Raw genomic sequence first — 20,510 nt, 5'->3', positions numbered from 1 at the left:
GGAGTTGGGGAAGAAGGAGTCCCCAAGGGAGAAGAGTCTGGGAGGGAGGGGGGGGAAGGGCAAGACTCTGAGGGGCTGAATGTGGTCTGGGATCTACTTTGGGCTAATGACCTCATCCAGCCCCCTACCCACTGCCCAATCCTCCTTCTTCCATCAAAGCTGGTTCAAGGGCTAGGAAACAGAACCCTGTGGTGGTTGCTGTCATAGTCGCTGTAGCTGCCCTGCTCATCCTTGGCTTCGGGCTCAGCTCTCTGGCCATTTGGAAGAGGTAAGTGGCCCCCATTCTAAAAGCCCATGCTTCCTTCCATCCTGGCTCCTGATGCCTGATCCCTGGAATGGGAGCGTGTAGACTCAGTTTTGCCCCATGTATCCTACAATAATACAGATGTGCATAAACAAACCCACTGAGACACCGAATTGAGATGCAATGCTGGGGAAATCTCTGGACTGGGGATTCAACTTTCCTAACCAGTGTTGTCCCTCTCCAAGTCTTCTCTCTCTGGGCCAGTTTTCTTATCTGTAAAATGAGAGGGGTGGGCTTCAGAGTCTCTCTCAGCTTGCACATTCTCAGGTTTTTTGTACGGGTAGCGCCCAAGACTCCTGGGGGGCGTTCTGCCTCTTAGCATGTACTTTTACATATAATTGTGATGTTCATACTCACATAGATTTGCACATGCAAGCACACAGACCCAGGGATGCAAGAATAGATTTATCCATCCCTTCCCCCCCTCCTTGCCTCCACTCCCTGGGAAGGATGGGATTTGGCTGCTTAAATCGCTAACAGCCTGTAGGCTTCAGCAGGCACAGGGAGGGTGCACTAAGCCTTCCTGGGCTACTGCTCATAGTGATTAGGATTCGCTTCAGAGGGTCATGGGTCCCCAAGGGAAATGAGCTCCCGGTTCCTGGGCAAGCCTTGGAACTAATCCTGAAAATAAATGTGATGGGAGGCTCTCCGGGGCCAGAAACCCACAGTGGAAAGAGCCCTAGGCTGAGAGGGAGGATACTTTGCTTTTCATTTTAGCTCTTCCTCTTGAACTGGTCATTTCTCACTGGGCTATGGTGAGAACTTAGGGCTTCCATGCTTCCTCCCAGTTTTGACATTCTGCAGTTCTTCTGTGTGTTAAAGGATGGGAATATGGGAAAGGAGGACATGGGAAGGCAGGAATCAGGGCAGATGCACATCCTGCAGCAGTTTATAGCAGAAAATTAGGAATCTTGTCAAGAGAATAACAATTGTGCCTTCCCTCCCTGACTTCTGGACAAAGCTGCTGTTAGGGAGGGCGAAACCGTGAAGGAGGTGGAAGGAAGGTGGGATTAGCACAAGAAAGGAGAGGGTTTATAATCAAAAGGGAGATTATTGGATGCTATTGCCAGGAGAGGGGGAATACAGATGGGGGGGGGGAGGGAAGGGCCCAGCTTCATTAGCCGAGGCTCAGTTTCCTTGAATAGATTCAATACAAGGTACTATCCATGAGACCTGGGAGCACTTGCTTTTTGATTTTGTTTACCCATCGCCCAGGACTAGCACAGTGGTTGGCACCCTGCGGGCACTTAAATACTTGACTGATGAATTGAGAGAGACCCTTGTTAGCCAGGCTGACGGTCCAAAGCTTTCGCTGAGCTTCTAAGTGTGTATGTGATGTTGTAACCCTGGGGGACAGTGCTTCAATCCAGATATGGAGCTTCTCTCTTCTCTCTGAAGCTGTTTGGATTAGGGGGCTGCTAGAAAAGGCAGCACTTCAAAGAGCCTGCTGCGGCTTTTCCCACTGGGTGTGTATACGTTTCGGTGCTTGTGTGCACACATGCATGTACGGCAAGGGGTGGAAGGTTCGGGGGGGAAAACAGCATTCTCCTCCTGGAGGCTGGGGAAGCTCGAGACAGCTGCCGCTGCCCGGGAAAGCCTCTGAAATGGATAATTATGCCAACTTCAAAGTCGCTGGGCCGGATTCTGAGCTCCCCTTCCCACTTTCCCCAGTCTCCCCTTCCCACTTTCCCCAGTCTCCCCTTCCCACTTTCCCCAGTCTCCCCCTCCCCATTCAGGGTTGGGGGGGAGAGCAGAGGCTGCCTTAGTCAGACAGACACCGCAGCCTAACAGCCTATAATTGGGAATGTTCCCAAATCAGAGCAAGATTAAACAGCCCCAAATGGGGAGAGTGTCTCATAGCCAGGGAAGCTCAGGGAATCATTTGAAGCGGGAAAGGAAGGCAAACATGGAGACAGAAAAGAGAAACAGCTGGAAGGGGGGGGGAGAGGCACATATAGAAATCACCTGAAGCATTTTAAAGGCTAGACTGGGGGCTGGGTAAAGTGTTAAACAGATCAGGCCCCTGCTTATAAAGGAATTACAGATAGAACAACACAAGATTTTCCAAATCTATTTGGAAACTTTATTGAGCAGCTACTAAGGTCAAGATAGATTCTTTCTCATTGTTTAACTCCCAATCCTATCTCCTCCTCCAGTTTAGGAAGTGTTCACTGGGACACCTTCATACCCAACTCAAAACTTTTGCCCTGTTCTCTCATATTTTCCTTATGTCTCAGAGACAGAGGTGATAATGTCCTATTGATTCCATCCCCTCCTTCCCCCTTTCAAATCCATCAGCCAGTTAGAGAATCAGAAAGTCAGAACTGAAAGCAACCTTTCTGATCAATACTTCATTTTACAGAAAAGAAAAGGGAAGTAGTTTGTCAAGTCACACAGATCACAAGGAATTGAACTGGGACTTTACCTTTCTACCACATGATGGTGTCTCCCTATCTTCCCATTAACCTTCTCTTCTTAGCGGACGCCTTCTCCACTGTCTATAAATGTACTTGGGTCTCCCTTTCTGAAACAGCTTAATCCTTTTCAACTCCTTGAGCTGCCATCTCTAGCCCTTCATCTCTAGACTCCAAGAATTACCTTGTATCAGCTTCCACTTCCTCATCATTCACTCTGTTCTCAAACCCCCATAGTCTGGCTTGTATCCACAGCACTTCCCCGAAACGACTCTCTGGGGAGATATAGGATCATAGAACTGGGAGAGACCTCTAGACTATCTAGAGCAATCATTTTATTTTACAGAATTAAAAACACAAGTCCAGAGAAGCCAAGGGACTTAGTCAATAAATGTTTATTAAATGCTAACTAGATACCAAGCACAAACAAAGAGGCAAAAGACAGATCCTGTCTTCAAGGAGTTTTTATGTGGGAGACAATAAACAAACAAATGTAGACAAACAAGCTACATCCAGAATAAAAAGGAAATTAGAGGGAAGTCACTAGAATTCAGAAAGATTGGGAAAGATTTCCTGTAAAAGATGAGATTTTAGTTGGAACTTGAAGGGCACCAAGGAAGCCAGTAGGCAGAGATGAGAAGGAAAAACATTCCAGAAATGGAGGAGAACCAATGAAAATGCCCAGAGAAAGGGCAGATAAGGGGCCCAGTGGATAGAACCCTAGCCCTGGAGTCAGGAGGACTGAGTTCAAATTTGGCTTCAGACACTTGGCACCTACTAGCTGTATGACCCCAGGCAAGTCACTTAACTCCAACTGTGAAAAGAAAGAAAGAGAGAGACAGAGAGAGAAACAGAGAGGCAGAGGGAGGGAGGGAGAGGCAGGGAGAAAGGAAGAAAAGGAAGAAAAATGCCCAGAATCAAGAGATAAAGTGTCTTTATGGAAATGAAATGAGACCAGTGTCATTGGAACTAAGAATACATGGCAAGAAGAAATGTGTAAGAAAACTGGAAATGTTATGAGGGTTTTGAAGGGTGTGAAGGGTTTTGAACTGAAACAGAATTTTGTGTTTGCTCTTTGAGACAATAAGAAACCATTGGAGTTTATTGAGTGAGGTTGGGGGGGTGACATGGTTGGAGCTACAATTATAAAAAATCACTTTAAGTGTCTATATGGAGGATGGATTGGAGTGGAGAGAGACTTGAGGCAGACCCACCTGAAGCTATTACAATAATCCAGGTGTGAGGGAATAAATGACCTGCCCCAGAAAAGTAACAGTGATAAGAGGAGAGAAGGGAGCATATTCAGGAGATATTGAAAAAATGAAATAGAGCTAGCTTGGATATAGGGAAAAGGATTGTGAGAATAGTAAGGAGTCAAGGATGACAGTCATGAACTTGAGGGGCTGGGAGGAGGGTGTTGTCTTCTACAGTAACAGGGAAGGTACGAGTAAAGGAAGATTTAGGTGAAAAGCTGATGAGTTTGGTGTGGACATATGGAGTTTAAGATGTCTACTGGACATCCAGTTTGAGCTGTTTGAAAGGCATTTGAAGATGTGAGATTGGAGGTCAGCAGAGAGATCAGCATTTAAAATTGTCAGCATAGAGATGGTCATTAAATCCATGGAAGCTGATTAGATCATCAAGTGAAATAATAAAGAGGGAGAAGAGAAGGGAGCTCATCTAATGATTAGAAGGTGGAATATGGGTGAGGATCCAGTAGAATATGGATGAGGATCTAGTAAATAGAGAGGGGAGAGTATCAGGAAGAGAAAAATGATCAAAAGTTTCAAAGGAGATCAAGGAGAATGAGGATCCAGAAAAGGCCATTGGATTTGGCCAGTAAAAAATCATTAGTGACTGGAAAAGGAAGTTTTAGTGGAATGATGGGATCAGAAACTGGATTGTAAGGGATTAAGAAGTGAGTTAAGAAGAGAGAAGAAAGTGGAGGCACCTATTATAGATATAGGTCTTTTTTGAGAAGTTTAACCACAAAGGCCTGCAGAGCAATGGAACTAGAGCTGGTAGGGATGAGCTTTAATTAGGATGAAGCTTGATGACTCCTTACCTAAGGCTCTTTCCAGCGCAGGATTATACCACTTACCTCATTGCTAAATCTAGGACTGTTTTCTCAGGTCTCATTGTCCCATCCCACAGCACTGGACATCAGCTACACTAATGCTGATTATGTCAATTCTGCCCTTGAAACCCCCTTTTCCTGCCCCCTTCTCGGACTCAATTTTAGTTACCTGTCATTAAAATGGCATCTTACCTAAAAGTCCATTCTCAGTCCCCTTTCTTTCTTAATATCCCTCAGAAATTTTTTTATGGCATCAGTTCTCAAGTCAAACATTCATTATGTGTCTATTGAGCTCAGGATTTTCAGCCTCTATATACCTTAGAGATAGCTAGGTGGTATAGGGGTTAGAACACTGGACCTGGAGTTAGGATAGACCTGAGTTGAGTAAAACTTCAGATATTTAATGCCTGTGTGATTCTGGATATTCAACCTCAGTTTTCTCATCTGTAAAATGGGATAATGATAGCACCTACCTTCCAGAGTTGTTTAGAGGATCAAATGAGATAACTGTAACTCACTTTGCAAACCTTAAAGTTCTATATAAATTCTAGATATTATTATTATTAGTTTTCCCATATTTTAAATGAATGGGATTCATATAACTTCAAAGTTCCTTCCAGCACTAAATCTGTGATCTATAATTTATAAATAAACAAGTAGGCAAATCATAAATGCATGCTGGGGGGTTGTTGTAACTGATTTGGGGGGGGGGGCAGTATTAAAAAAAAGTTTTGAGACCTTTGTTCTAAGGTCTGTTCCAGTCCTGACATTCTGAATCTTCATTCACAGGCAAATATATATGGATTTCTGGAATTGTGGCTCTGTCTAGGGTGACTGACTGTGTGTGTGTGTGTGTGTATGTGTGTAAGGAAGAAGCCTGTCTGGGGTTTGGGCAATGCTGGGGGGTGGATGCTGCCCCTCCTTAGTGCTCCCCACTCTCTTTCCCAGGCAGTGCGGGTATGGAAAAGGCCTTGGAGATGGCAATGATGAAGAGCTTTACTTTCACTGTGAGTCTGGGGCTCTCCTCCAATGACTAGCACTCCTCTTCTTCCCAATCCCTAGCAGAGGGCAGGGAGCTTGTGGAGGGGGCCGGGGCAGGGGGGGGAAGATTCAGAGACATCATCCCCTGCCCTGATGCTATTCCTGAGCAGGAGCTCCTCCTAAAGGTACATCTGTCTTTTGTGTCCCTCACCAGTTAAAGTCCCGACAAGGCGGACATATATTGACCTGGAAAACTGTGCTGATCCCATGCAGGCTTTGCACCTGTTTGCCAAAGAGCTGGACAGCTCCAGTGTGTCTGTCCACAGCATCATCGGCACAGGTAAGTGACTCTCACCCGCTGCCCTGGCCCAGCCTGGGTTAGCGCACGCGCACACACACACACACACACACACGTACACATACATGTGCGTGTGCAAGCCTGTAGAGTTGACTTGATTTGGAGTTTCCATGGAAACTCAGGAGATATCTTCTCCAGGCCAGCCAGGTGACCAAAGCTAGATCCAGAATCCTTTCCTGAGAGAAAGTATGTCTGTCCCTGGCGCCCTACTGCCTACTTCTGGTCATTCTTGGTGCTTGGTCTAGCCCTCTCAGAACTGCAGCTCTCAATTATCTATTCAACTCAACAAATTGTTTAAAAAATAATAATCATTTTGGGGGCAGCGAGATGGCGCAGTGGACAGAGCACCAGTTCTGAAGTCAGGAGGACCGAGTTCAAGTTTGATCTCAGACACTTTAACACTTCCTAGCTATGTGACCCTGGACCCCTATTGCCTTAGGGGGAAAATTGTTTTGGTCCTTATATCCTTTTCATTTCCCATTATACTTCTCCTTAATATCTCACCCAGAGATGCAATTCTTATAGTAACAAAAAAATGGAAAAAAGCAATAAATTAGTCAACATAGCAACCAAGTCTGAGCTTGTTCCACATCTATAGTCCTCCACTTCTGCAAGAATTCTTTGTTATTTCCCTTTAGAACCCTAGCTTAGTTATTATAATTATGCACTGTTGAATTTCATTTTTTTGGTGTTTAATAAATTGGTTGGATTGAACACAATTGAATTGTATTGAAGTGAATTCTAATAAGGTAGTTTAAAATCAGATGCTTATCATGATTTAGTATTTACATAATATTATTGGTTACAAAGCACTTAACATTCATCATATCATGCATTTGCTACAACAAATGCATGCCCTGTGTTCAGAACACAGTGCTAAGATTTGTGGGAAATATGACATTTAGCTAATACACGCTTCCTACCATAAGGGAGTTTATTGTTTATTAGGAGAATAAGACATACAGTTTTACTCAATAAGTCCTTATACACCAAGTACTAGAGAAGAGGCTTGTGCATCTCTCCCCCAATTCTTCCTTTCTTCATTGTATGTGTGGCCAAAGAACACAGCTTTTACCTAGTTTGAGGAAGCACGTATCATTCCATTTCCCATCTGTACACCTTTGCGCCAGCTGTCCCCCATGCCTGGAATGCACTTCCTTCTCACCTCTAATTCTTACAATCCTTACTTTAAAGTTTAGCTCAAGTGCCATCTCCTAAATGAGATTTTTTTTCTATCAGCTCACCCCCACCCCAATTGCTAGTACCTCATCCTCATTTATTTTGTAACTTATCAAACAACAATTTACTTTGTATTATTGATTACCTTGTATTTATTTTGTAAAGGTGACTAGAGCATCCTCAAGTCTAACCTCTTGTACATACTGGCTGTGTGACCTTGGCCAAGCAACTTAACTTTTCAGTGTCCTGAAGTAATTCTCTAAAACACCAAATTGCAGAACACAAATCTGCATAAAGAGAATGTCCTCACTAGAGGTTCCCATTACAGATGAATCATAGGTTGGATCCAAAAAAACCAAGTGTGTATATGTGTGTGGGAGGGGGGAGGGGGCAGCTAGATGAATAGAACTCATCTTCCTAAATTCAAATCCAGCCTCAGACACTTAATAGCTATGTGATCCTGGGCATCTATTTGCCTCCATTTCCTCATCTGTAAAATGAACTAGAGGAGAAATGGCAAATCATTCCAGGACCTTTGCAAGAAAATTCCAAATGGGATCATGGAAAGTAGGACAAAACTGTGTGTCTGTATATATATACCAAATGTATTTATACTTATCTGTGTATATGTTGTCTCCTCCAATAGAATATAAGCTCCTTGAGGGCAAAGATTGTTTCACTATATTACGTCCCACAACTCTTTCCATCTCCACAATATGAGAGAAAGGATAGTGGAGGGCAAAGAAACAGACATACAGAGAGAGACACTGAGACAGAGAGACAGGGAGAAAAGGAGAGAAAATGAGGAAGAAAGGGGGAGGAAAACATACAGACAGAGAAAGAGGAAGAGCCAGAGCCAAAGCCAGATAGAGACAGAAAGGGGAGAAGAGGGAGAGGGAGAAAGAGACAGAAACAGAGAAAGAAGGAAGAAGAGAAGGAGGGGGAAGAAAGGGGGGAGAAGAAAAAGGAAGAGGGAGAGAGAGGGAGGGTGGAAGAGAGACATAGAGAGAAACAGAGACAGAGAGAGACAGAGCCAGAGAGAGAGAGAAAGAAAAAGAGAGACGGAGATGGAGACAGAGAGACAGAGAAAGAGACAGAGAGAGACAAAGGGAAAAGAGGGAAAGAGGAGGGAAGAGAATGAAAGAGGGAGAAAGGGGGAAGGCAAAGTGGAAAGAAGAAGAGGAAGGGTGGGAATTATTGCCTTACTCTCAGCCAGAGGATGGAGCTGTAATTAAGAGAAACGCAGTTTAGTCTCATGGAGATGAAACTTTAGAGTTGGGGTTCCTTCACCATCTAGTTCCCAACCATCTCCCTTGTGTCCATCAATCGTTCAGCAGAAAAGAAGCTTTGCAGTGCTCTGAGATGCACTTTCTCCCCTTCTTTGGGGATAAATCACAGCCCTGTCCCCGTCACCCCACCCCAGCTCTGCTTTCTCCCCTGCCCCACAAACAAAAATGATTAGCTTTGCCCCTACCCTCAGACCACCTGACGCTTCTAATAGCTAAATGACTGTGGGCAAGCCTCAGAGGCTCATTTCCTGACCTATAAAATGGGTTTATTTTAGAAGAAATTCCTATTCATCAGGGATGGACTAGAGGGAAGTCCCTTAGTTTTCGGGATCTGAGAGCCTAGCCTATGGCGTTGTGCTATTTACTCGACAGGGCTTCTTTGTTTTAGAAATGGGAAACCATCTGATGCTTGTGTTTATCATAGTGACTTTTCCCTGCTGCTTGCCCAGCTGTGGGCTCCGCTGTTCTGCTGGGGGTTTAGGGTGAGGAGGGGGAGATGAAGCAGGGTGGGGGAGGAGAAGGGGGCCAGAGAGGAGCCTGTCCCTTCCCCTCTGGCCCTTGGATGCTGGCTCCTGAGCTGTGCCATTCCCCGCAGGTCAGTTTGGAGACCTGTGCAGTGGCTGCCTGAGGCTGCCGGGTGGGAGGGAGCTTCTGGTGGCTGTCCATACTCTCCGGGATGGCGCTTCAGAAAAGCAGAAGCTCCGTTTCCTGGCAGCAGCCTGGGCTTTGGGTCAGTTTGACCACTCCAATATTGTCCGGCTGGAAGGAGTTGTCACCCGAGGCAAGTCGCACTTCCTGCCCTTCGGTACCTCCTGACCCATCTCACTGGTTCTTCCTATGGACTGAAGTCCAGAACCCATCATCTGAAAAAGGAATCCTCCTCTACTCAGTCTTTCTTCACCCATTCCAGCTCCCCCAGGCCTCAGGCCTTCCAACTGCTCCTTTCCTTATTTAGATGATTTACTTCCGCAATCATTCCACCCACCAAAAATGTGATTTTAAATTTTCTAGTGTTTTGAAACCCAAAGAGTTGGATTTGGATCCCACTCTGTCATTAACTCTCCATGTGACCTTGGCTAAGTGCCATCCTTCTCTGGATTATTTTCCTCCTCTGTAAAATGAGGTGATTAGATTTGAGGGCCTCTAATAATCTCTTCCAATTCAAAATCCTAAGTCCATACGTGTGGTGATCACGCTTTCTTTTCTAAAAGCCTGGGATCCCCTGGGCAAAGTTCTCTCCACACCCATCCCACATTGGCAGGCTTGCAGAGCTCCTGGGCTCATTCCCCCTTTCTTTTCCGATAGGCTCCCCAAGTCTTCCTTCTTTTTTCCTGTGCTTGCTGGGGTCCGATGCCGGGGACGGGCCCCCCATCCCTGAACCAGAAGCTAGGGGAGGGAAGCCATGTGAACACACACTGACTAAGCACAGGCTTCTGCCTGCTTTCCCTGGCTCTAGGTCTCACCATGATGATTGTCACCGAGTACATGGGCAACGGGGCCCTGGATGACTTCCTCAGGGTGAGTACTTCACCCTCCCTTCAAAGCTGCGGGGCTTGGGAGGACCAGAGCCCAGGAGAAAGGTTCTGTGGTTCTGAGGTTCCGGCCCCAGGTCTGCTCTGCTAGATCCATGATGTGCCAGCCTGCCACTTCTTAGCCACACAAGTCAGTTCTGACTGTTTCCTCACCTGTAAAATGAGAATAAAATTATACATCCCTACTTTTCTATGAGGAAAGTGCTCTTTGAATCTAAATATTCTATGAAAATGATGATCACTGTGGCCATGGCTGTGGTTATGAGCAGTGTTACCATGGGTGTCTGGCCCTGGGTTTTACGGAGTTTTGCACCGACCCTGTTGGTCTATATGCTCCCTGGGTACTGATGGGAAGGTGAAAGCCAGGAAGGCTGTTCCCCCGGATAACAGTGACTTGGGCTGGGAGAGGGGAGGGAGGGATCCAAGAAGTCTACAAAGAAAGGAGATGTGTTCAGATCAGGGGCAGGGGAGGGTTTCCACAGCCCCTCCTCTCCTGCTTCCCCAGAGGTACGATGGGCAGCTGACCGTGAGCCAGCTGCTGGGGCTGCTGCCGGGGGTGGCATCGGGGATGCGATACCTGTCAGAGATGGGCTACGTCCACCGCGGCCTGGCTGCGCGGCACGTCCTGGTCAGCAGCAGCCTGGACTGCAAGATCTCGGGCTTTGGGCAGGGCCCGCAGGACCAGGCTGAAGCTGTCTACACTACCTTGGTGAGGCAATCTCTCTCCTCTCCCTACCTGTACCCCCGCGCATGAGCCTAGCTGGGGGGGCTTTCTGCTTGGCTCAGCGTGGGAATCGGCAGAAGGTATGGATTTCCCGGGGTGGGGGAATAGGAAAGGAAGAGGTGTCAGTCACGATTAATCTCACTAGGGAGAAGGACGGAGTGTGTTTGGGACAGAGGATTTCAGTTTGGTAAAGGCAAGGGGATTATAAGGGTGGAGAAACCTTGGCTGGGGTGGGGGGCACAGTGTCCCGGCCTTCGATTGAGTCTCTATGCCTGGTCCTGCAGAGTGGCCGGAGCCCGGTTCTGTGGGCTGCCCCCGAGACCGTCCAGTTGGGCCAGTTTACTTCATCCAGTGATGTGTGGAGCTTTGGGATCCTCATGTGGGAGGTGATGGCGTTTGGAGAGCGGCCGTACTGGGACATGTCCAGCCAGGATGTGAGTGGTCCCTGGTCCAAGATTAGGGTTGGGGGGAGCATGAAAATTCAGCAGCTCAGGCAGTTTCCCCTTCCCAGTAACATTCTGCTTTGAGACCCTCTGGTCCCTGCCCTGAGCCCTCTGCTCCCCACTCTGGGATCCCCTGGTCTCTGCCCTGAGCCTTCTGCTCCCCACTCTGGGATCCCCTGGTCCCTGCCCCGAGCCCCTCTGCTCCCCCTGGGAGAATCCTCTGGTCCCTGCCCTGAGCCCTTTGCTCCCCCTGGGAGAATCCTCTGGTCCCTGCCCTGAGCCCTCTGCTCCCCACTCTGGGATCCCCTGGTCCCTGCCCTGAGCCCTCTGCTCCCCACTCTGGGATCCCCTGGTCTCTGCCCTGAGCCCTCTCCTCCCCTTGGGGGAATCCTCTGGCCCCTGCCCTGGGACTCTGCGCCCCCCCCCATCCCCTCCCAAGTACCAGGGCTGAGTCTGCTAGGTAGGGGAGGAATAGGGACTTGATTTTCTTCCTTCTCTTTTTCTGTCTTCCTCTCTCACAAACGGCCATGATCATCCATCACTGTGGGTCCAGGTGATCAAGGCCATTGAGGATGGCTTCCGGCTCCCAGCTCCTCGGAGCTGCCCCTCTTCGCTGCACCAGCTCATGCTCCATTGTTGGAGGAAGGACCCCAGGGAGAGACCCAGGTTCACACAGATCCATAATATCCTGTGCAAAATGGCAGAAGCTCCAGAGACTCCTCCAAGCGCCACCCTCACCTGCCCCAGATATGTCCCAGACAACCTCACCTGTCCTAGATATGTCCCTGACATCCTCACTCTCACCTGTCCCAGGTATGTCCCCCAAATCTCCCTTAACTATATCAGACAGGTCCCACCTCCTGCCAGTCACGTTCCCGATCCTGCGGCCCTGGGGGGCCTGATGCCCCCAGAACTACCACTAATGTGATCCCCTCCAAGGTGCCATCCCCCAATCTGTCTCAAGTTCATCCCTGATACGATCACTAATACCAGGTGTAGCCATGGTGTTTTCACCTGTACCAAGCTTCTTGCTACCCCGTTTATTCCAGATGGCTCTCCTACTTCCCTCTCATTGTCTCCTCTGGTCCCCTGGCCCACTGACTCCCGGTACGACTGCACTTTTCATCCTTTTCCTTCCTTCAGTTCTGTGGATGAGTGGCTGGAGGCCCTGAACCTGGACCAGTACAAGGATAGATTTGCTGCTGCTGGTTATGACTGCCTAGAGGCTGTGGCCATGATGAATCTTGAGTGAGTCCTGGGAAATAGGAGAAAGGAGGTTGAGATCCTTGGGGATCCTTGGGAATTGACCTGGGGAAGATGGCAGCTTGAGCTCTGGGCGCTTAGGGGCTCCCTAGTTCAGTGGTGACAGCTTGACCATCTTAAGCTTGACTTAAGAAGTTTAAGAGTTGTAGGGATAGCATCTGAGACCCTCTCTCATCTGTACTCCATACTTCTAGGTGGGTCCTATCCCTGACCTAGGAACCAGACTTGGCAAGGAGGGAAGAGGGCCCAAGGGCAGCATGGTACCCTGCCTGGGGAGGAAGGAGCTGGGAATGGGGAGGGAAGGGAGGAGAGTTCTGAAAGAGGAGAGGGTAGGAATGATAGAGGATCTCCCCCCAGAACAGACCCTGGCTCTCTTTTATCCGCAGTGACTTATTCAGTCTGGGTATCTTCCCTCGAGCACATCGAGATATCCTCCTGAGTGGCATTCGAATGCTTCGGGCACGAGTCATTGAACTTCAGGGCCAAGGGGTTCAGGTGTGAGCCGGATTCCCCCTTTCTCTCATGGCCCAGGGACACCGGCTGCTTTGCGCTGCCCGCGTCCCCTCTCAGCCTGTCCTCTGGCTGGGCTCCAGGTGACCTGGAGATCACACACAGCCCGGAGATCGGTGGCCTCCTTGGGCTTCTGATAGCTTGTCTGACCTCAAGCCACCGGACTCTAAGCCTGTGGCCCTGTGGATCCCAGGGTACAGAGCCTGCCTGAAGGAGCAGAACAGGTGTGGGGGGAAGAGGGCCAGTGACTCTCCTACTTCTCAGTCCCGGCCTGCTCTGTTCCCTTAGCAGCTTCCTGCCCCCTAACTCCCAGCTCCCCTTCCCTTAATCTCCACAAATGTCTTTATTCCCAAACCTGTGGGACCCTCTGGCCTATAAGAAAAGATGAGGGGCTCTGGGAAGTACATATGGAGTATTCTCAATTCTTTTCCCCCAACCCATTCGCTTTTCTCTTCCACACACATGGGATTTGGTCCCTCTTTGGGGCTGGACTCAAGGGACTGAGGAGGTAGGTAGCTGAAGCTTTGGAAGGGACATCTGCTTCTCTGGTCCTACCCAGTCCTGGTAGTATGGGCCAGACAGGGACCTTCCCAGGTGCCCTTCCCCACCCTAACCCCCTGCTCTCCCAAAACCTACACTGGAAACGTGAGAGGAGACCAGGTGGGCACTGGTAAGCAGCCCCCAAAACCTTGGGATCTAGCTAGCTAACCTGAGGGTTGGTCTTAGGGTCCCCAATCTCAGGTGCTTATAGAGACACTTCTCTGTCTGTCTTCTGTTCATCTCTTCCTCCTGGGGTCTTGTCAGAACTACCACCCAAGGCCATTTCATCTACTCCCACCATCTCCATCCCCCTGACTCCCAGACCAACTTGAATCTGTCTTGTTTAAAGATATCACTGCCTCCTTGGAAGTTCTTCAACAAGTCCAGTGTCCATCTTTGTTGCTGCCAGTTCCTTTTCACCCTGGAGTGAGAGAGGACCTACCCTCGGAGTAATTCACCCCGAATCTGCCACACTCCTGCTGCCAACCTGGGGGGGAGGAGGGAGACAAACAGGGTTCTCATTTTTAAACTTTATAAACTAGCAAGAGTTTTGCCTTTTCCCCCCTGTACCTGGCCCAGGTAAGAACTTGTTCTCTGCACATAAAAACCCTATTCTCCAGACTCCAGGGAGTATGGGAAGAGAATCAGAGAATGTCAGACCTAGAAGTGAGCGCAGGTAACCTAGTCCAACTTTCCCATTTTATGTACGGAGAAAGTGAGTCCCGGAGAGGGAAAGCAGCTTGCTCCAAGTTGCCGAGTCGGTAGAATAGCTGGGACCAGAAACAAGGTTTTTTGACCCTTAGGACTTTCCCCATTTCTTCTGTGACTTTAACTGTCCTCTGATAGAGTGACCCAAAGTCTGGGAAGTCCTCTTAGAATAAGTAGGAGCTGAGCCAGACCTTGAAGGACAGGTATAGAGCGAGCCAGGAGGGAGGGCACTTGGATGGGAGTGATCTTGGCAGCTTGGGAGTTACAGGTGAGATGCAATCCAAAGCCTGGTATGAGTGGAGTAGGCTGGGGAGGGGGGAAGTGAGGTGGCCTGGGAAGAATGCCAGGAGGCTGGCAAGGGGGACAGCTAGTCCTGACTGGTCCAAATACAGACCAACAGATTTGAAAATCAGTCAGTAGTTTGGAGCCCAGAGCTGGGAGTAAGGGTCTACATCAAGAGAAAAAGTGCTCCATACCCACCCCCTCCCAGTCACATCATTTCTCCAAGGCTAAATATCCCTGACTTTTCTGTGGATAGGAGCTATTTACGGGTGCCTAGGAGTGAGATCTGGGTTCCATCTACCTTTTGGACTGTAGCTTGTGACATCTAAGGGTGGGCTGAAAGAACTTGAGAGAAGATTTGATGGGGTTGATGGTCTGTGTTAACATATCTGAAGAACTGTCCCAGGGAAGAGGAATTGAGTGGGGTCTTCTCCCACTCCCAGCTTCATAGAACAGGGTTAGGAGCGGGGCAGAAGCTAACTTCCTGACAATCAGAGCTGTCCCAAGGTGGAATGGACTTGGGGGTTGGGGATGCTGGAATTGGATTTGGGGAAGAGTTCTATAAAGGATATTCTCGTGCAAGAAATGGGAGTAGGAAATGCTCTTTGTCCCCCTGGAATCCCCTCCCCAACTCGGAGACTCTGTGATGATACCCCCAGTTGTACATGGTATACACCCCCCCATTCTATACAGATCTATTTTTATATGAAAGTTGTTAATTTCACCAGTGTAAGCCAATGGGGCGGAAGGGGTGGGGCGTGATGGGGTGGGGAAGTTCTTTGTGATTTGATTTCTTTGGTTAATTTTGGAGATGTTTTGTATTTATGGGGTCCTGTCTGCTACATGCAATAATAAAGACATATGGACACCTGGACTGTGAAATAAAGGGGAGTCCCTGTTGTGGTCAGCTATGGAAGATGATGGGGGCAGGAGGTCTGGCCCAGGATACACCCAGCCACGGTCAGAATTTTTATTATTGTATTTTTTTTAAAGGGACTGGAGGCATCATTTAAGATCTTTGATCCTTAAGGGCAATGATCAGAGAGGTGGGTTGAGATGATGAGGAATTCTACATGATTCAATCCACTAAGCACTTTCTATGTGCAAAGAACAGCTGAAGTGGGGCTTTGACCAATTAGGGGCTTCTTGTGGAGCTTTTAGATAGAGAAGGGGCAAAAGCTTTTCCCCTAGGAGCCTTCCCCTAAATCTAGGCATTTTTTTTGGTAATTTTTGAGCCTTTGCAGAACTCATGAGAGTGAGTTAGCTATGTGTGCAAAGGCCAAAGGTGCAAAGACCAAACATGGATAATCCTCCCTTCTCCTGATTCTTGACTGCTGCCTTTTCCTCTCCTCAGGCCATATTTAAACTTGATGGCTGATTTGGAGAATATAGAGATGGAGGGGCCTGTTTTCCTGGAGCAGAAACTATCAAAGAACAGAAGGTTTTCTGTATCTGTACTATTTACTCTATAGTAAATCAGAATCAGACACTCCTCACATAGTCAATGAAAGCTACCAGGCAATTCTTCCCCATTTCATTCAAAACATAAGATGGATCAAGATTTCTGGAGAGTGAAAGGGACCCCTTTCCATGAGAGGATTCCCTCCCAAGCTACACCATTCTTGTTGGTTGGGACTATGGGTAAAGAAGGAATCAGCTAGGAAAGCATCTCCCATCTCTAGCATCAAGTGCAGAGGTCAGAGATCCGGGATCTTGTCTTAATGGAGCAGAAAGTAGGAGAAAATACCGCATTTATTTGATCCTGGTGTCAAGGATGTATCAGAAAACATTTATTAAGGGCACAATGTCCCAGAGGCTCTGCTAAGCACCAGTCCCTTTGCTAACTTGAGGGCTGCAGGTCCTGATGCTGGCCTCCTGATCCTCCTATAAATCCTCTGCCTGTTGGAGGCCTTTCTCTGGGTCTTTCATGATTTCTCAGACGCTATCACCGTCCCTGTTAGTCCTTCCTCCCATAGCATTGCCACTGTCCCTCTGCTAATCATCCCTTCACTCTTGCTACATAGCTACACCACTTTGCTTGCTAATCCCACAGCATAGGTGCTTTTGGTTTGAGTCTGTGACTTCAAAATTATGGGACATTCCCTCCACTGATTTGTCAGAACCGTGTAGGCTTTCAAAGCCCCATGGAAGGCTGAAAGGCAAGATGATTTGGTTCAGAGTGACTTGGACAGTAGACTTCAGAGGCAGCCTTCAACTAACTTGGGCCCTCCCTTCCCCACGCCTAGATACCTCCTAGCCTTAATGTCTCATAAGGCTCTTCTTATACATGTATAAGCCCTCATGTTTCAAGATGTTTACACCTATCATGAATCTTTCCAACACCTTTTGGGTTACCTGTGGTTGGGATTTCATCAGAGATCATGGAGCTACATGATTCACAGCATTACTAGGAGAATCCTGGTGTGAAAGAGCTGGGGTTTAGTTGGGAGCGTAAAAGATCCATTTTATGAGGAGAGCAAGAAGAATTTGGGAGGAGGAGCAGACAACAAGTCTCTGCCTTGTATAAACCTGTGCCAAATAGAAAATGGGGTTGTAACTAGTTAATATTAAAAGAAATACTCCTGATAATACTTTAAAATATACAATAATCCAATGAAATAATAGGCAGGCTGTGCAAATGTGATCAATGAAGGCATTAATTATTAATTGATAAGAGTGGAAAGGGATTTGGACTTGGGGTCTGAAGGAACTTGGTTCCAACACTGATTAGTCATGTGACCATTGGCAAGGCACTAAAATCTCTCTAGGCCTCAGTTTCCTCATTTGTAAAATTGAGAATAATTCTTTTAAGTACTATCAAAGAGCAAACTATTATTACTTTTATTTCGCAACTGAAGAAATTGAGTCCCGGGAGGGGAGCAGATTCACCCAAGCTCACACAACTAGTAAATGTCAGCTCATGTGTCTGAAGCGAGGTGGTCTGATTTTGACAGGAAACTGGGTAGCTCAATGGATAGAACACTAGGCCTGGAGTCAGCAAGACATTTTCCCAAGTTCAAATTTACTTGAGGTACTTACTAGCTGTGTGGCCCTGGGCAAGTCATTTAACCTCATCTGCCTCAGTCTCCTCATCTATAAAATGAGCTGGAAAAAAAAATGGCAAATCGCTCCAGTATCCTTGGAGTCAGAGACCCTTGGACATGACTGAAATGACCGAACATGTATACAACAACCATCCTGATCTCAAATTCAGTGGTTATTTCCACAAGGTTATTTCTTTCTGTTGCATCGGAAGGTTACAGAGGCAGCTAGATGATGCAATGGATACACCCTGGAGTCAGGAGGACCTGAATTCAAATACGGCTTAAGATTACCAGCTGCATGACCCTGGAAAAGCCACTTAACCCCAATTGCAAAATAAATAAATAAATAAAAAGGTTAAAGTTTTCTTCTTCATGGATGACAGGATAGCTAAACAGGCTGCAATTTCTTCTCCCTCACTTATCTCCGTCCTCCTACCGATTACATTTGTAATGTGGAGAGGTCTGCTCTGGGTGAGGATCCCTTTGGTGACTGGCTGCTGGGGATCAATATTTTACGGATTACCAGGTGTAGTGGCAGCTGAGGGAATTTATTCAATTTTACAATCATGAAAGAAATAGAGGCCCATGAAAATTAAATGACCTAAGTTTCATACAGTTAGTAAGCAAGAGAAATGGAATTTAAGCCCTGATCTCCTGAACTATGGAATGGCTAATGTCTTTCTTTAGTTGTGCCATAATGCAGAGAATTCATGACAAATAAGTTATCATTCCTCCTCCCCTTAAGTATCTTCAGCAAGAGCCCTTACTTCTAGCCTCAAGACAGCGCTGATTGCTAACAAGTTGGTCCTTAAACTGAAATATGCCTTTCTGGCTCTAATTTCTTTTCCTCATACCAATATTTCATATATTTCCCCAACCTCTCCAGTTTTCTCTCCACTAAGCATCCCAGTTCCTCCACCCAATGCATCACACAAATGTCCCTTTATTATGCTAATTTCTAACTCCTTCCTAAAATGTTCCAGAAATTAAATACTAAACATTGGAAGTTTGCTCTCTGAGAAAGTGTTGGACATACGTTTAGCCTTGATTGCCCATTCTAGTGAAATAACCAAACAATAACGTCAAAGCTGTTACAGTCCCTTCACCTTACATTTGTTAGCCTTTAGGAGCTAGACAAACATCTGTAACTATTTTGGTTGGATCTACGGACTCAACCTGCTAAGAGTTTGAACACCAGCTGCTCAGGCAGCTGGCATCAAAGCAGATGGGAGCTCCTGAAGGTGCACCAGACACTGCTTGATTCACAATGTGCACAGATTGGAGCTGCTTCATCAGAGGCCCTGAATATCAACCAAAGAATTTTGGTCTTTTTTTTTCCTTGAAGACAATGAAGGTTTCTGAGAAGGGATGTACTAGGAATATGGATCTGTCAGAATGGACAGGAAGGAGTGATGCTGCTGTCAAGGAGACTGGTTAGCTGGATTTTTCCACAGTCGGGTTGAGAAATGATAGCATTACCTAGAGTGGAAATGGGAGGGGGAGAAGCAAAAGACACAGAACAAATATAGAATCCATGGGACTTGGGAACTCATTTGTGCTTTGAAGTCTGATGCATTTTCCATATAGATACTATAGCTCTTATTATCACTCATTGAAAAGAGCCTTGGGCCTATAGTTAAGTTTAAATCTGGTTCTCAGGTACTTAATAGCTATGTGACCACAGGTAAATCTTGTTCTCAGTTTCCTTAACTGTAAAATGAGACTCCGAACAGCATTTATTTTGCAGTTATTGAAATCAAGTGAGCTATTTATCTAAAATACTTAACAAATGAGATATTTAAAAGGCACTTAAATGCTTATTTCCTTCCACATCCCTATATTGTAAATTCCTTGAGGGCTCATAAATTCAAAGAATCAGGGAATTGGAGAGTTGGGACCTCAGTAGGTATGTACTGTAGTCTGATTTATACATGAAAAGACTCCTCACCTGATGAGTCGCCTATAACGAATGGCCATTACATTTAGTGTTATTTCTTCATTTGCCAGATGCCCTTACATCTTTGAATTCATGTCCATTGTTTCATTTAGTGTGTCAACAATCAGTGAAGTACAAATTTGCTTAACCATGTTACAAATGAAAGGTATTTTTACTGTTTCCAGTTCTTTGCTACTACAAAAACTGCTATACATCTTGGGGTATGTAAAATCTTTTTTTGCACCCTCTTGGGGTATTCTGCATAATAGTGAGACTTAGAAGTATTTTCTGTTTTTTAGAATTTCAAATTGTTTTTCAGAATGGTCGGTCTAAAGTGTTAAGGGCCAGAATGGTGTTAACTCAGTGGAATTGATGAGATGATATTTCTCTAGTTCACATATATATTTAGTTCTTAGCATGGTGATGTAATGATTCTCTAATTCACACATAATCAGTATGTTGTAATGATGTAATTGTAATAGGATATTTAAGGGTTGAAAGGACTGGAAATGAGACATTCCATTTTTGACCATCCTCCTGGTGGCTCTCCTGCCTCCTGCACTCCTTCACTAAGATCAAGACTAGATCCGATTGTAATAGACACAGACTGTGAAGAAGACAGAATGTGAGAATAAAGACTTTAGACTTTAAAAACGACGTAGAGGGCCAGAACTCTGGAGAAGTATATTTGAAACAGGTATACATAAATACACTGGCACGGGAGGTATTACACAAACACATAGTAATATAACACAGGCTAATAGTGATACAATAAACAATATGTATCAACGTAGTGATATAACAAACTATGAATATACATGTCCATAAGTCCTAGAAGGAGGGTATATAAATAACAATCATACATACACCTTCTTCAGCAGCCAAGAGATATCCAAAACCAGTCTATTGTCCATTACTTCATGTGT

The 20,510-nt window shown here is 46.5% G+C and overlaps 1 protein-coding gene across 2 annotated transcripts in view; it reads left to right on the top strand.

Moving 5' to 3' along the window:
* The window catches only part of EPHA10 (EPH receptor A10), a 45,400-nt gene extending 27,803 nt beyond the window's left edge, over window positions 1-17,597 (top strand). For both annotated transcript variants that reach the window (XM_031962178.1, XM_031962179.1), the window contains 10 exons: window positions 160-268; window positions 5,744-5,802; window positions 5,991-6,116; window positions 9,198-9,383; window positions 10,059-10,120; window positions 10,640-10,843; window positions 11,143-11,292; window positions 11,855-12,114; window positions 12,445-12,549; window positions 12,951-17,597. In XM_031962178.1, the coding sequence (XP_031818038.1) occupies window positions 160-268; window positions 5,744-5,802; window positions 5,991-6,116; window positions 9,198-9,383; window positions 10,059-10,120; window positions 10,640-10,843; window positions 11,143-11,292; window positions 11,855-12,114; window positions 12,445-12,549; window positions 12,951-13,065 (1,376 nt within the window). In that variant the 3' untranslated portion in view covers window positions 13,066-17,597. The remainder of the gene's footprint in view (window positions 1-159; window positions 269-5,743; window positions 5,803-5,990; window positions 6,117-9,197; window positions 9,384-10,058; window positions 10,121-10,639; window positions 10,844-11,142; window positions 11,293-11,854; window positions 12,115-12,444; window positions 12,550-12,950) is intronic.
* Window positions 17,598-20,510: the final 2,913 nt, after the last annotated feature.

Source organism: Sarcophilus harrisii, chromosome 3, assembly GCF_902635505.1.
Source record: "Sarcophilus harrisii chromosome 3, mSarHar1.11, whole genome shotgun sequence".
NCBI classification, from domain to species: domain Eukaryota; kingdom Metazoa; phylum Chordata; class Mammalia; order Dasyuromorphia; family Dasyuridae; genus Sarcophilus; species Sarcophilus harrisii.
Note: the sequence above shows the minus strand (reverse complement) of the source record. Positions and strands in the feature narration are given on the sequence as shown.